A 13,246-nucleotide genomic window follows, 5' to 3' on the forward strand; every position below is an offset into this window, starting at 1 on the left:
GCAGAGGTGACTCTTTTTGCCTGTGGAGGTGGTTTGCACTGCAGAATGGCACGCAGACACATGTTTTTAAAATGGTGTTTATTGTATTAAAAAAATCCAGAAACACTTTGTTTATAAAATAAACTCATTTGCATAGATACCAAAATTATTACTGTAAGTTACTTAGGCTGTATTATATTCAGCCTAAGTGAATCACTCAGGTAAAGCCTGTAAAATGAATCTTTTAATATTAAAAAAAAAAACCAACACCATTTCATTTAGTACAAACCCCAAACATTTTAATCTTGAAGACATTTCACACATTACTGAAATATGGTTATGGGAAAATATGTTACTCCTTAAAAAGAAATTACGTATATCCAAGCACATGTGTATCTTTACCAATTACAAAGTTTGATTTTCCTTGTTCAGTTCCTCATTGCCAACATGGCATTTATGTCCCAAATGAGATTCCGCAACTGATCCATGATCTGCTTCAGCTGCTGGTTCTTCTGTTTCAGTTTCTGTGGGAAGAGTTTATTAGAAGGTTTTCTTGTGATCAGTTCAAACAGCACACTCCGAAATTTAACAAAAGTTACAGTGTTATGAAATGCTATATGGATCTTATTCTCAGCTGTCTGTGAATAGAATTAGTGGGATAACACATCCTCTTTAACACACTGTAAAGCAGATGACATACCAATACTTTTAAAGGTGTCCAGCAAGTCAGCTAGGAAAGAAGTCCAGAAAAAAAAGAAAAAGAAGTTTATCCACTTCAGACCTACAAAAATGGTCTGAAGTAATATGGTAATTAGGCTTAGATTGCATAGTATTTCAAGTAACGGAAGTATTCATGGACACAGACATTGGTGGACACACTTCCTAGAAGCAAAGGCAATATCCAATTCCTGAGAAGCATGTAAAAACAGATGTAGGGCAGTTCATGTGCACTAATTTTGAATTTCTAATCAACCATCAGAGTATTTTATAATTAAAAGACTATATTATTATAAAAGTATTGTTATTATTAAAAGACTAAAAAGTATTTTAGAGGTAACTATGTGCACTTTTCTAATGCCTTTTTCTTTTTCATTTGCTAATCTCAGACTTCACAATATACAGCAGAGATCCAACGCCTAAAGACAAGAGAGAAAACCGAGAAGCAGGTAGTTACCACAGCATCCACATGACAGAATTGCAAGTGCCTCCCTACAAAACCTCATAATTTAAGATCTTGATGCTTGAGAAGGCACAAGAAAGATGAGACAAACAAGCATGTTTGCACATATTTCTGCTTGCCAGCCTCAACATTCAGTCTTAAAGAAATCAATGTATGTTACATCAAAACTACCAGTTAATGCAAGCTGTCCCTAGCTGATACTGAGGGCACACCGCTCCATGATTTTTCACAGCCTTCATCAATACAAACAAAGGGCCAGCAGTCAGCGATGGCTATTCGAGTCACAGATAGAAAGAACCATTAACCTCTGACAATGCACACTGTGTTCTCTCTCCATCCATGTCTAATAGGACTGTTACATAGGTATGCTCACATGAAGGCATGCCCAAAAGACTAATTCTCTAACACTGCTTTCATTTCTTGTGCAAGTGTTATAAAACCGTAAATTGCTTGATCTTTACTTGATGCTAGACAAGGGAACCTTCAAATTGGATTTAATTTGTTTTCAAAACATCTGTAAAGACAAGAAGTACACAATTGCTACTTTATTTATCTGAAGATAATTTTAGATCTCCATCTTCAGTGAAGAGGTCATTTTCTTAGCACTTATACTTTTTCCAGAGACACAAAAACATGTAAGATGAAGCACTGTATTTGGACTGCTAGGTTGAAAAAAAGACTAGAGAGAGGGAGGGAAATCCACTTCAAGAGAGCACAGTCTCCTAATTGGAATGCATATAGTGATCTTTGTTGCCGATCTCAGGCAGGCAGTGGTCCACACCACAGAGTACTACATAATTAATATGTTCTGCACCACTGGCAGCAATGGCCTCTGCTTAAGACTTTGCTGAGCCTGTAAGAACAGCTCAACCCATATCTAACCTTGGAAAGATAGGTGAAATGGCCTTCTTGGGAAACGGGCAAGTTCTGTAAGCAGCTTCTGCTGCAATGACAAATTTTGGTTTGAACAGATTGCTTGCAAGTTGTCTCCCACTTTTCCTCCTTCTACTGAAATAACTTAGTTGAACTCTGGACTGCTTCTCAGGATTAGCAGTTGTATGAAACAAGAAAAGCTACTTCATCCTACAGCTTCTGACTTCAACTGTTTTAAGATAGGACAGGAAAACTGTGTTTTACAAGGCAGTGTATAGCGAGTTTATGAGATCAAAATTCACCTTATAGCTGACAGGCATGTTTCTGCTAGTCTATTGATAGTAAGGCCTACATTCAAACATAATAAATTCACATATCCATACATTTATAATAGTTTTCAAATGGATAAACCGTATTCATCACCAATACACTAACTGCTGTGCAATTAACCATTGTTCAGTAACTACAGCTTTTCCCTGATGCTGTTCACAGACATAACTGTTCTATTCTTCCTGGCAATGAGAGGCTGGGGTTTCACCTGATAGGTGAAAGGAAAACTGTTCCTTCTACATGCATAACTCTCACTGCTGAAACAAGTGGAGGCACCGGTAACACCTCTGCTCCACTGCATGCTCAATACTTACATACTGAACCAGACAGCGATTGCATGCACCCACTGCTTTGCTGTTCACAGAGGAATAAATGTGCTCATTAAATTGGGTGGATGTTTGCTTCATGCCAATTATTTATCATTCAGTGATGAAGTCTGAAGTCTTATGTACTGAGTTCTCCTAAGCTCTGTAGCTTGTAGTGGAATTATCCATTCCCCAAAGTGTTCCTCCACCACGCTCGTCAGTGTTACACCCCCATTCTTGACATGAAAATCACACAGATGTATGATCCTCAGTTACAGATGGCAAATTAAATCACAGGAACACTATGGATAAAAGTGCCTGCTTTGTCCAGACACCTAAGATTCAAGTCCATCACTAAACTTCATGTTTTAACAGCTTCCTACACATTCGAAGGACAGTTAGCACCAACTGTAAAGGGAAGAATGCACAACTACCACAGACAGGAGAAAAATCCAGTTCTCAAGAGAAGCCTTAGCTTACTTTCTCACTACTCACAGTGAATTCTTCCTTCTAGTTCCCAAATTCCCTGCTTATTCAATGCCTTCATACAATACATAAACCAGGATTCTTATAATCTTTATCACAATACTGATTCAATTGAAATAGTGCCTAGTGTGCAGGAAAAGCAGAATAGCTCAAGGGGGGTGGGTGGGAGTAGGTGGAAGAAGAGAAATTAATTGTGATAATGTAATAAAGGTTGTATAATATACATTTACAAAAGCATGCAAGTGGACAACTGGGACTGTAAGGACAGCTTTAAGATTGGGTTGGGGTTTTTTGGCATGAAAAACTTTGTATGAAACATATGAAACTGAAAAGAAAATATTTCATTATATGGAATAAAATACATCTGAGCGCTGAGACTGCTGGGTGGTGACAAGACAACTCTACATAATTTTCTTCTGGACAACATTCATCAGAAGAGGCTCCTGATGAAAAAGGAAACACCTCAACTCATCTTCATGAAAGGCAAGGAGGGGGGATCCAGGAAACTTGCCAGCCTAACTCTGGACCTTGGAAAGACCATGCAGAAAATCCTTCTGCAAGTCACATCCAGATACATGAATGGTAAAGTGACAGGGAACAGTCATCTTGGATTTACCAAAGTCATGATGTGCCTGACCAGCGTGACAGTCTCCTATTGAGACAAGACTGGCTGTGTGGCCAAGGGGAGATCAGGGGATTTTCTTTACTTTCCTATCAGTGAGGCTTCTGAAACAATCTCTCACAGTATCCTTGTACCCAGAGTGGAGAGATGTGGTTTGGATAGGTGGATGTCCTGGTTGCTGGCTAGTCCAGAGTTAATTTTCACAAGAAGCTGAAGGGGACACAGCCAGGACAGCAGACCCAAACTAACCAAAGGGATATTGGATACCCTGTCAGGATATGGATATGAATGGGGAGCTGGCTGGGGAGGAGGGATCACTACTCAGGATGGGCTGGGCACTAGGCTCTGGGTGGTGAGCAAATTGCTTTGTGTATCATCTACTTCATATACTCTTTTATAGATACTGTTGCTATTTTCCTTTTCCTTTGCAGTCCCAGTAAACTGTCTTTCTCCCAACCTGAGTTTTACTGTTTTCTTCCAATTCTCTCCCCATCTCACCAGGGGGAAGGAGTAGGTGAGCTGCCACCTGGAGTAAACCATGACAGTGGATGGAAAACTGACTTGGATTGGATTCTAAACGTTGCGATCAGCAGTATTAAGACCAAGCGGCAGCTGGTCACTCTTGGTGCTTCTCAGGATTGTTATTAAGGTCAATATTCTTAATATGGTCATTAATGACTAAACAACACTTAATGACCTAATCACCATATCAAAGTATCAAATTTTTGGACAAGACCAAATTGGGGTAAGTGGTCAATATATTCAGTGACACGATGTCCAATTCAGAGGGACCTCAACAGGTGAGAAAGGCAGGCCAACACCCATCTCAGCAGTTTCAATTAAACAACATCCTACATCTGAAACCAGAACAAACACATATAACAGCACAGACAGAAGGCTGACTGAATAGAAAACAGATTTGCAGAAAATGACCCGGGTTCCTTTTTGAAGTTTTCTGACACATTGTGTACCTATCAGGCCAAGGGAAATTGTTAATTCTACTTTATTTGGCTCTGGAGAACAACGGTGCAATTGTTGGCTCAATACAAAACACTAAAATACTAGAGAACATCTAGAGGAAGGCCACCAAGATTATTAGAGCTAGATTTGTTCAGTCTCAAGCAGAGAAGGCTGAGGCAGGATCATGATGCTGTCTTCAGCTACCTAATGGAGATCACAGAGAAGACAAAGCTGGAGTCTTCTTGAATGTACACAGCAAAAGGATAAGGGGCAGTGAACAAAGGTACAACAAAGAAAATTCCAATGTAACATTAGAAAAACTTTCACTGTGAAAGCTGACAAACACTTAAGAAGGGTCCAGGAAGAGAATAATGTCCATTCTTACTTACCATTCAAAATGATACTGGATACAGTCTGAACAAGTGCATCTAACTTTGATAGCTGGCCCTGCTTTGACTGGGGAGGGGGGGTGGGTTTTGAATCAGATAATCAACAGACCTCCCAAAGCCTAAATTCCTCTGTGATTGTACCATTGCAGAAAGCCAGTCTGGGCATGGAGAACAGGATGGAACTGCATCAAGAGCAGATCAATCTGCTCAGGTGTCCAAATAAACCACTCTTTCTCGTTAAATTGTTCCTTGGTGCATATTCGTATTTGAGGTGAAAAAGGACTCTACAAATTAAAATACCCTAGTGAGAGAGACCTTAAAAAGACATGCAAGTTTTCAACATAGTTAAAAGTAGTTTTCAGGCAAAGTTCTCCAAAGAGAAAGACTAATTGCAAATTGCAGTCATTTTAAGGACTACTTCCTAAACAACACCAGCTGCAGTGTACAACGGTTTTGTTATCAAAGCAGCCCAGAGCTAACAGCTTAACTTAAAAGCTGTCATGTAGATTGTCTTTTCCTCTTAGCAAGTTTGCTGTTAACCACTTAGCAAAGATTAATTATGAATATCAAGTATAATTATTTTCTGAAGGGTCACCTGAAATGTCCTAATGGTACTTCACATCATTTAATTTTCACCCACACGTACTGAGACTACTAAGGGCACAATGGTTTTCCTATGCACTTCATGTGAAACCAGACCTACTGCTTCCAAACCCCCAAAGCTGTGTTTGCTCCATTTCTAAAAACAAGCAGTAAACTGCTGATAAGGCAGCAACACAGATTAAAGTGTTCTCAGTCTGTGAGTTGATATTTTCTGTTGTAAGCCTGTCAAATGCACTACAAGACCACGAACCCAAGGTGAGCCTGACATATTGAAAATATTACAGATGATGCTATACTTAGAAGGTTAAGAAACTTGTAGACAGAACATTACAGACTCAGAAAATATGAAGACAAGTGAGAAAATTTTGGTAACAGCTTCCAGTTGTTGCAAATAGTAATTATGTTCAATGAAAACTGGATCACGACTTGTATTAGTTAACCAATGCAAATGCTAGGATGATTCTGGAACAGTAAATTATTTATTCCAGAAAAGAGGCAGCCACCTCAAAAATTTACAAAGCTGGAAAGGAAATACAGATAAAAGGAATAAGCAACATTTCTGGGAGCTGCAGGAAAGAACTGTTTAACACAAAAGGTATAGGTAAACAGTGCTCAATAAATAATTTGTTTCTGCTTCTTATAATTATGGCACACTCCTTTTAGTAACTGCTGGCAAAAATCCCCTCTGTTTTTAAGCTTGATAGGTTTTATTTAAACCTACAGTTGCCAAATATTACTGAAACGCTAGGACAGAAATTCATTACCTTTTAAAGTGATCTATATTTTAAATTAATGAACAGGTACTTCTTAGCCAAGGTGGTGGCATTAAAATTTCTGATCAAACAATAAGTCTGATGTAGTGGAATAAATAAATAAACATGACCAAAAGCTGTCACTGTACAGCAAACCAGCATCAAAAGCTACTGCAGAATTTTGGAAGTCTGCTACATCAGTGGGCTCTCCTGGCCCAAGAGTGAGATGGTGAGAGTAAAAGTACATGATGCTCCCCACTTCTTCCAGCGAGGATGTCCCTTTCCCAGACAACTTCAAGTTAGTGGCTGCTGGAAGGATGAATGCTTTCATGTGAGAATATATAATCCACAAGGTTTGTATGACCTAGTAGCTTTGGTTGTGCTCTGCACAGCAGGGCAGTCAGTGACTTGCACATGCATCCAGAGCCACTGAAGAAATCAGACTGGCTAACACACTAAAGGGAAAAATTAAAAAAAAACATGAAAGGTCCAAGAACTCATATGTCCCAATAGTGTGAAAGTATGAGGTTACTGCAGTAATTCTTTCTGCAGTGCCAGTAACATGAAAGACTGAAACAATACTGCCTATCACAGCAAAAAGGACTAGGTAAGAGCAGGACAACCAGCAGAAGGAAGAAAAGATAGTGGGTCAAGAATAGAAAAAGCTTCTTCATCTGTCACGTTGGTTTCCCTGTCACAGCATTTTCATCAACATTTTGTATTACTGACATTTTGCTAAAATAAATTAAGCAAAATTGAGCTGTAGGTGGATGTTACATCCTACAGCGGATTGAAAAGCTGTCAGGAATGCCAGATAGCCCTCTCTGATTCTTAGCTGAGCCCAGCAGAAAGTGTCAGAAATTAGACCAATTAACCTGATTCTAGTGATTTTTCTTCACAAAAATAAGAATTTTGTTATTTCTAGTCACAAAACCTCAAAGCATTTCCTATTCTGTAATATATTAACATATGAAATTTGAAAGTAGCAGTGGATGTGCTTATATTGCTGGAGAGAGACAAAGGAAAAATTCTGTGCACTTTCAAAAACAAGTTTAAATTTCTTTTGCAGCAATTAGTAAATATGTATCCACAAAAATACTAAAGGAAGTTCGATTATCTTCTGAAGAATTACTGTGGAAAATCTGGAAACTAGGTCTAGGCATGGAAGGGTAAATACAGGATTTCAGACCAGATTTAAGTGAATGTCTGCGTGCATTCCTAATTACCAATTTGCTACCAATGGTCCTGTAACACCATCAACCTCTTTAAGTTTTAGAACTCATCATAAACATTTATGAAATTCCTTTCACAAGATCGCATCAAGGAGGTTTAAAAACTTATTAGCATACAAGTACAACAACAAGGGCAAAAACATGTCATAAAACTATCAAAAACACAGCAAATATGGACAGTTAAGCTTATTAGCACTTAAATATTGCAAATGAATGTGCATAAATTGACAATACAACATTACATACAATATAATATATACAACCCTGCTACATCAGCACTGAACAGAAAGAATACAACAGGAAAGCTGACAACTGCTTTTCTCTAAACTCACATAGTCCTCATTTTCTCCTTACAATATGGATGTATTTTTCAAATAAATAGGTTATGAAAAATTCGGTTCATCTCTGATTGTTGAAGACAAATTAAAGCATTGTAAATATTTTAAAAGCTGAAAATCCACCAATTATTCTCTCCATAAAGAAATATTTTCCTAATTTATTTCCTTTGTTCAGTTATTTTTGTAGATTATGTCTCCTTTTTACCAAGCATTTACAGACATTACAGCTACAAAAATACCTAATTTTATCTTTGTACTTTACAGACTGAAGAAATAATGTTCAAAATTGTGGTCTGGTAGAACTACGTATTTTTAATCTCAGTATTATATTAGCATTTGCTATAGCATATTTATTTTTAGGTTTGAACCCACCTTTAGTAATTGTGCTCAACTGCATACTGCCACTCAAACTGAAAATTTAACAGCGTCTTTATCGTGGACACAGGACATTTTTTTCTGAATGTGTCAAGATTCAATAAATGCTACTTTTAACAACAGGAACAGTCTTCCTCAAACTATCAAAATACAGAAAGTAGCCTTGAAAATCCTTTACCAACTCACATTATTGCAGAACTATTTACACATCTGATGTTCAATACCCATTTTTTAACACCTAAGGTAAGCTTTGAAGAGAAGTAAGTTCAACAGGGACCTTACCTCTATTTCTAATGTTGACACCTAGTGTGTTAAGTATAAACATATTAATGAGCTGTATTCAGAAGAATATTTATCAGTTTAAAAAAAGGCACAAGTCAAAACTGTCAGGAAACCTAAACTCTACAGCCAGAGGCACAGCTAAAAGAAGAATTCCTCACTAAAAGGTAATTCTGAATAGTTACATGCAGGAAGTTTTTATTACCAAGTCTGATGGTAGTCATCACACATGCTGCATTTAGTACAGCACTCTAGAAATTTAATCTTTGTAATGACAAAGTGACAGTTTTACACAAATTAATTTCAAGTTTGTTACCTTATTCACTTCCATGATTTCCCTTCTCTCTTCACTAGCAAAACGAAGTTGACTTGCAGCACCACGATCATCATGCTTGGAGCCATCTTCTTCAACATATGGAATAAGTTGCTGTGAAGACATAAAGACGACATAAAATAAAGAAACCAAAACCTGGAGAAACACAACGTACTACACTGCCATTTCTCCAAACGTTCAAAGTTCCCAAGAGGAAGGAGAGAGAGACTTAGTTCATCACCTCAAACCCAAAGGCCTTGCAATGACCTCAGTCAGTTCTCCAGGAAAACAATGTGCTTCAGAAAGACACAATCCCACATATTACTGTACCTAGATTTCAGCAATTTCACAACTGCAGGCAGAACCCAGTCTCTACATTTTAAGACATTTCTCTACATTTTAAGACATTTATCACAGATAATCTATGTATTGTTGAACTCCACAGACTGTGATTTTAAAATTTACTATTCCACACCGTGGAATATCACAAACATTAAATCATCATTGTTGTAAAGTATTTCAGTGATACACTAAACCAGCTTTACAGAGCTAGTTGGTTAATACCCTAATTATGACATGCTATTTTAGTGGGCCTCTCTAAGGCTATTCTTAAGACTGGGCCCACAGTTACCTAACAGGAGTTTTTCTGTAAGAATTTCCTACTGTGACCTTCTCAGGCATATAGTGTACTATCTTTTTTTTTTTTGTAAGCTTCTACAAAGCCACAAATCTTTGATAAAGAATTTCAAAATTAATATTAATGCACATTTAAAAAAATTAACTAAAAAAATCAACAACCATACTAGATGCAAACCAAATACGTGCTTCTGCGACAGAAATCTCCTAAGATACAAACATCTTATTCAAAAATAACTGGAACATTTTATACCCAGCATACATCCACAAAGTCTACAGTTGATTGTTGATTTTTCTGTCCTGAACTGAGAAAAGCTAAAGTTGATAGCAAAATGACATCCGTGTTCACACGCAGATTACAGACAAATGAAGATTAGTAATTGATGCAAATGAGCAAGACTACATTGGTTTAAAAGTCTAGGAGCAAGGTGCTCATTACATGCATATTAACTTGCTACTTGGGTTGTGGTGTAAATGATCATAGAATCATTTTGGTTGAAAAAAAGACCCTTAAGATTGAGGCCAACCATTAACCTAGCACTGCCATGTCCACCACTAAACCACGTCCCTAACCACCACACCTACATGTCTCTCAAATACCTCCAGGGATGGTGACTCAACCACTACCCTGGGCAGCCTCTTCCAGTGACTGACAACCCTTTTAGCGAAGGTGTTTTTCCTAATATCCAACCTAAACCTCCCCTGGTGCAACTTGAGGCCATGTCTTCTCATCCTATCACCTTTTACTTAGAAGAAGAGACCCACACCCACCTTGCTAAAACCTCCTTGCAGGTAGTTGTAGAGAGCGACCAGGTTTCCCCTCAGCCTTCTTTTCTCAAGGCTAAACAACCTGAGTTCCCTCAGCCACTGCTCATAAGACTTGTGCTCTAGACCCTTCACCAGCTTTGTTGCCCTTCTTTGGACATGTTCCAGCACCTGTGTCCTTCTTGTAGTGAGGGACCCAACACTGAACACAGTACTCACGCTGCAGCCTCAGCAGTTCTGAGTACAGGGAGATGATCTCTTCCCTAGTCCTGCTGGCCACACTAGTTCTGAAACAAAGCATTCAGCAGCATCCTTCAGCATCCTGTTGGAAGACTTACTTTGATCTAACCCACTAAAAATGTAATTCTGTTCTACAGAAAAAAATATGAAGGCTTTTTTTAGCAAGCTTAATAAAATGGACAAAAACTACCATGCTAAATTCTGCCAGGAGAATATAGTAAAGGTTAACATCTTTCTACTTTTGCAGACCATAAAGTAGTAGTGTGGCTTTTAAATACTCTAGGAAAAATCTCCTTCTTGCTGATGAAAAAAATGTGTGAATTTTTTTTCTATGAAAACAAGCTGGTGAATGAACCAAGAAGCCTGAGTTAAAAGGCCAATGCTTTAAATGAAGTTTGATTTCTAAATTGGATCCATCGCCCATAGTAAAAATCGCTGATGTTGATGTGAAAGTTTCACAATCTTCCAACCAGCTCCAAACAATAAACAGAATTCAGTTCACTGAACAATTCCAGTCTCATTTAAAACTTATTCTATGGATGACACGCCCAGCATAGAGTGGTTATTCTGATTTGCAAATTATATATGAATAAAGACACTTACTTCTATGGGAATGGGATCAAGCCCAGCACAGTTTTCATTGCATTTGTCATAGACTAGTCTCAGTTTTCTGAAGAGTATTGATAGCTGACGGAGATGTTCCTGCAGCTTTCCCAGTCTGTCTTGATATGTCCCAGTATGGTAAGTGACACCATTCGGTAACTTGGAGAATGAAAACCCCAAAACGTTAAAAATATTATGTTAAAGTTTCTGTCACATGCAATAAAAAAACTAAAATAAATCACGGGGGGGCTGTACATTTTAAAATACGAGATCACACTATATCCATCAGAATCACTGAAATTTCTATTTTCTTTATCAGCAAAACTGTATTTTATCTGCTCATCTGATGTGGCAAATCACTGCTGCCAAACAGCTTCAGATATTCTACACTTTGGTCACTGTCAATCCCTCTGTGACTCCTTGCAGTGAATGTCTTAAAAATGCTTAAACTTGACACTGTTCTTATCTGTTATGACCATTACACTTTGAGACTTTGTGTCTCAACACCAGGTCACAATTCAGAGACATAATCAAAGGGAATTCAGAGTTAGCATACTCTCATGTATATAAACAAACACCTAAGATAATTACAGATGGAAACTGCCAGAGTAATAAAAATACACAGGGAATGGTAATGATTAGTTATTTTCTGCTCACAGCAGAGACACACAGCTAAAGTTTGTATGGTTTCTCAGTAAGTAGCCATGAATAAGGGTTATCTCCACTTAAAGAAATGTTAAACGTGCAAAGTATTACAGAAAAAGATCAATGAAAATTACTCTAAAATTGGATGCTAACAAAGAAACACAACCAGCATATGAACAGACTTCACTATTCATAAAGAAAAATAGGGACATTAAGTGTATTTAAAGTATATTTATCGTGGATGCAATAACAATGCAGCATTTTTGAATTTTTCCCATCTTCACCTAAGGTACAGGCACAAGCAAGTATTCACCTTTCCAACTGATCCCCCTTTTCAAAGCAGTTTGGTCAAATAATGCATCTAAATGTCTTAAGCCATCTCCTGTGCAGATACTGGCAGTTGGTGGTAAACACAAAGGAAGTTGAGGACCCTAAGTGAAAAAAGCTGTTTCTCACCTGCATGTTCCTCAGTAACTGAAAGATTTCCATGGTTCGAAATACAATGTCCTGCACAGTCTCTTGGCCAATTCGACAGAGAGAAGCCGTGTTTACCTCCCTAGCTGCTTGTGCCTGTGTCCCTGAGAAAGCACCAGGCGGCATGCCTGTCCCAGCGAGAGGGGGAGTTGACATCTCCTGATGCTAACCAGTCTCACTGGGTCCAGCTGCACAAAGAGTAAGGTGGAATGATTAAGTTCTGGTTTGTCATAATAACCAAACTTCCGTATGATGTCCCCATCCCTGGCCCTATCCAAGATGAAACCGTTCAAATGATATAAAAAAGGCTCGGTGCTGTTCCCTTAGGCTTTGTGCGGCAGCGCAACTGGGGGTGCCCTTACACCCCTTCCCCCAGAGCGGTCACCCGCAGGCCTCCATCTGTCCCCAGGGGCCACGGAAGGGTCTCCTGCCCAGCCCCGACACACGGAACTCACTCGCAGCCGCCCAGCCGGGCTCCGGGACCGGCACCTGGCAATGCCGCCCCTCTTTCGCCGCAGGGAACGGCCCCTGAGGCACCCACCCCGTAGCCAGGGAGGCCAGGGCACAGGCGGTGACTCGAGACTCCGCCGTATTCCCGCCCGGGTCCCGGCCTCCCTTGAGGCCGCGGGCCCCCCCCGGATGAGCAGGCCCAACGGTGCCTCCCCAGCTCGCACGACCGCCCGCGGAACCGTGCGGCGGTTTCTGGGTCGGGGTGTGACACGTTCTCCGTCCCCCCGCCCCCAGAGCGCAGCGGGGCGGCCCTGGGCTGACGGGCAGAGCGAAGAGGGGCCGCGCCGAGAACCGGGGCCCCTCCCTGGGGACACCAGGCGGTAACGGGAGCGCCACGACACCACGCTGCCGGCACGG

General features: G+C 39.6%; 1 protein-coding gene across 1 annotated transcript; it reads right to left on the minus strand.

Moving 5' to 3' along the window:
* Positions 1-70: 70 nt before the first annotated feature.
* Positions 71-12,549, minus strand: MED30 (mediator complex subunit 30). The gene is made up of 4 exons (XM_084280000.1): positions 12,362-12,549; positions 11,261-11,419; positions 9,020-9,130; positions 71-503 (listed from the first exon to the last, which is right to left on the minus strand). Exons 1-4 carry the CDS (start codon positions 12,533-12,535, stop codon positions 408-410), a joined length of 540 nt encoding a protein of 179 aa, XP_084136126.1. The 5' UTR covers positions 12,536-12,549; the 3' UTR covers positions 71-407.
* Positions 12,550-13,246: the final 697 nt, after the last annotated feature.

Source organism: Gallinula chloropus (assembly GCF_964237585.1).
Source record: "Gallinula chloropus genome assembly, chromosome: 2".
Lineage (NCBI taxonomy): Eukaryota > Metazoa > Chordata > Aves > Gruiformes > Rallidae > Gallinula > Gallinula chloropus.

What these genes read in the sequence shown, in the direction of transcription:
- MED30 (XM_084280000.1), bottom strand. Translation starts at nt 12,535, where the DNA reads ATGTCAACTCCCCCTCTCGCTGGGACAGGCATGCCGCCTGGTGCTTTC. An exon ending in AGTTACTGAGGAACATGCAG is followed by an intron (nt 11,420 to 12,361) that starts GTGAGAAACAGC and finishes TCATTCTCCAAG; the next exon opens with TTACCGAATGGTGTCACTTA. An exon ending in AAATCATGGAAGTGAATAAG is followed by an intron (nt 504 to 9,019) that starts GTAACAAACTTG and finishes CTCTTCCCACAG; the next exon opens with AAACTGAAACAGAAGAACCA.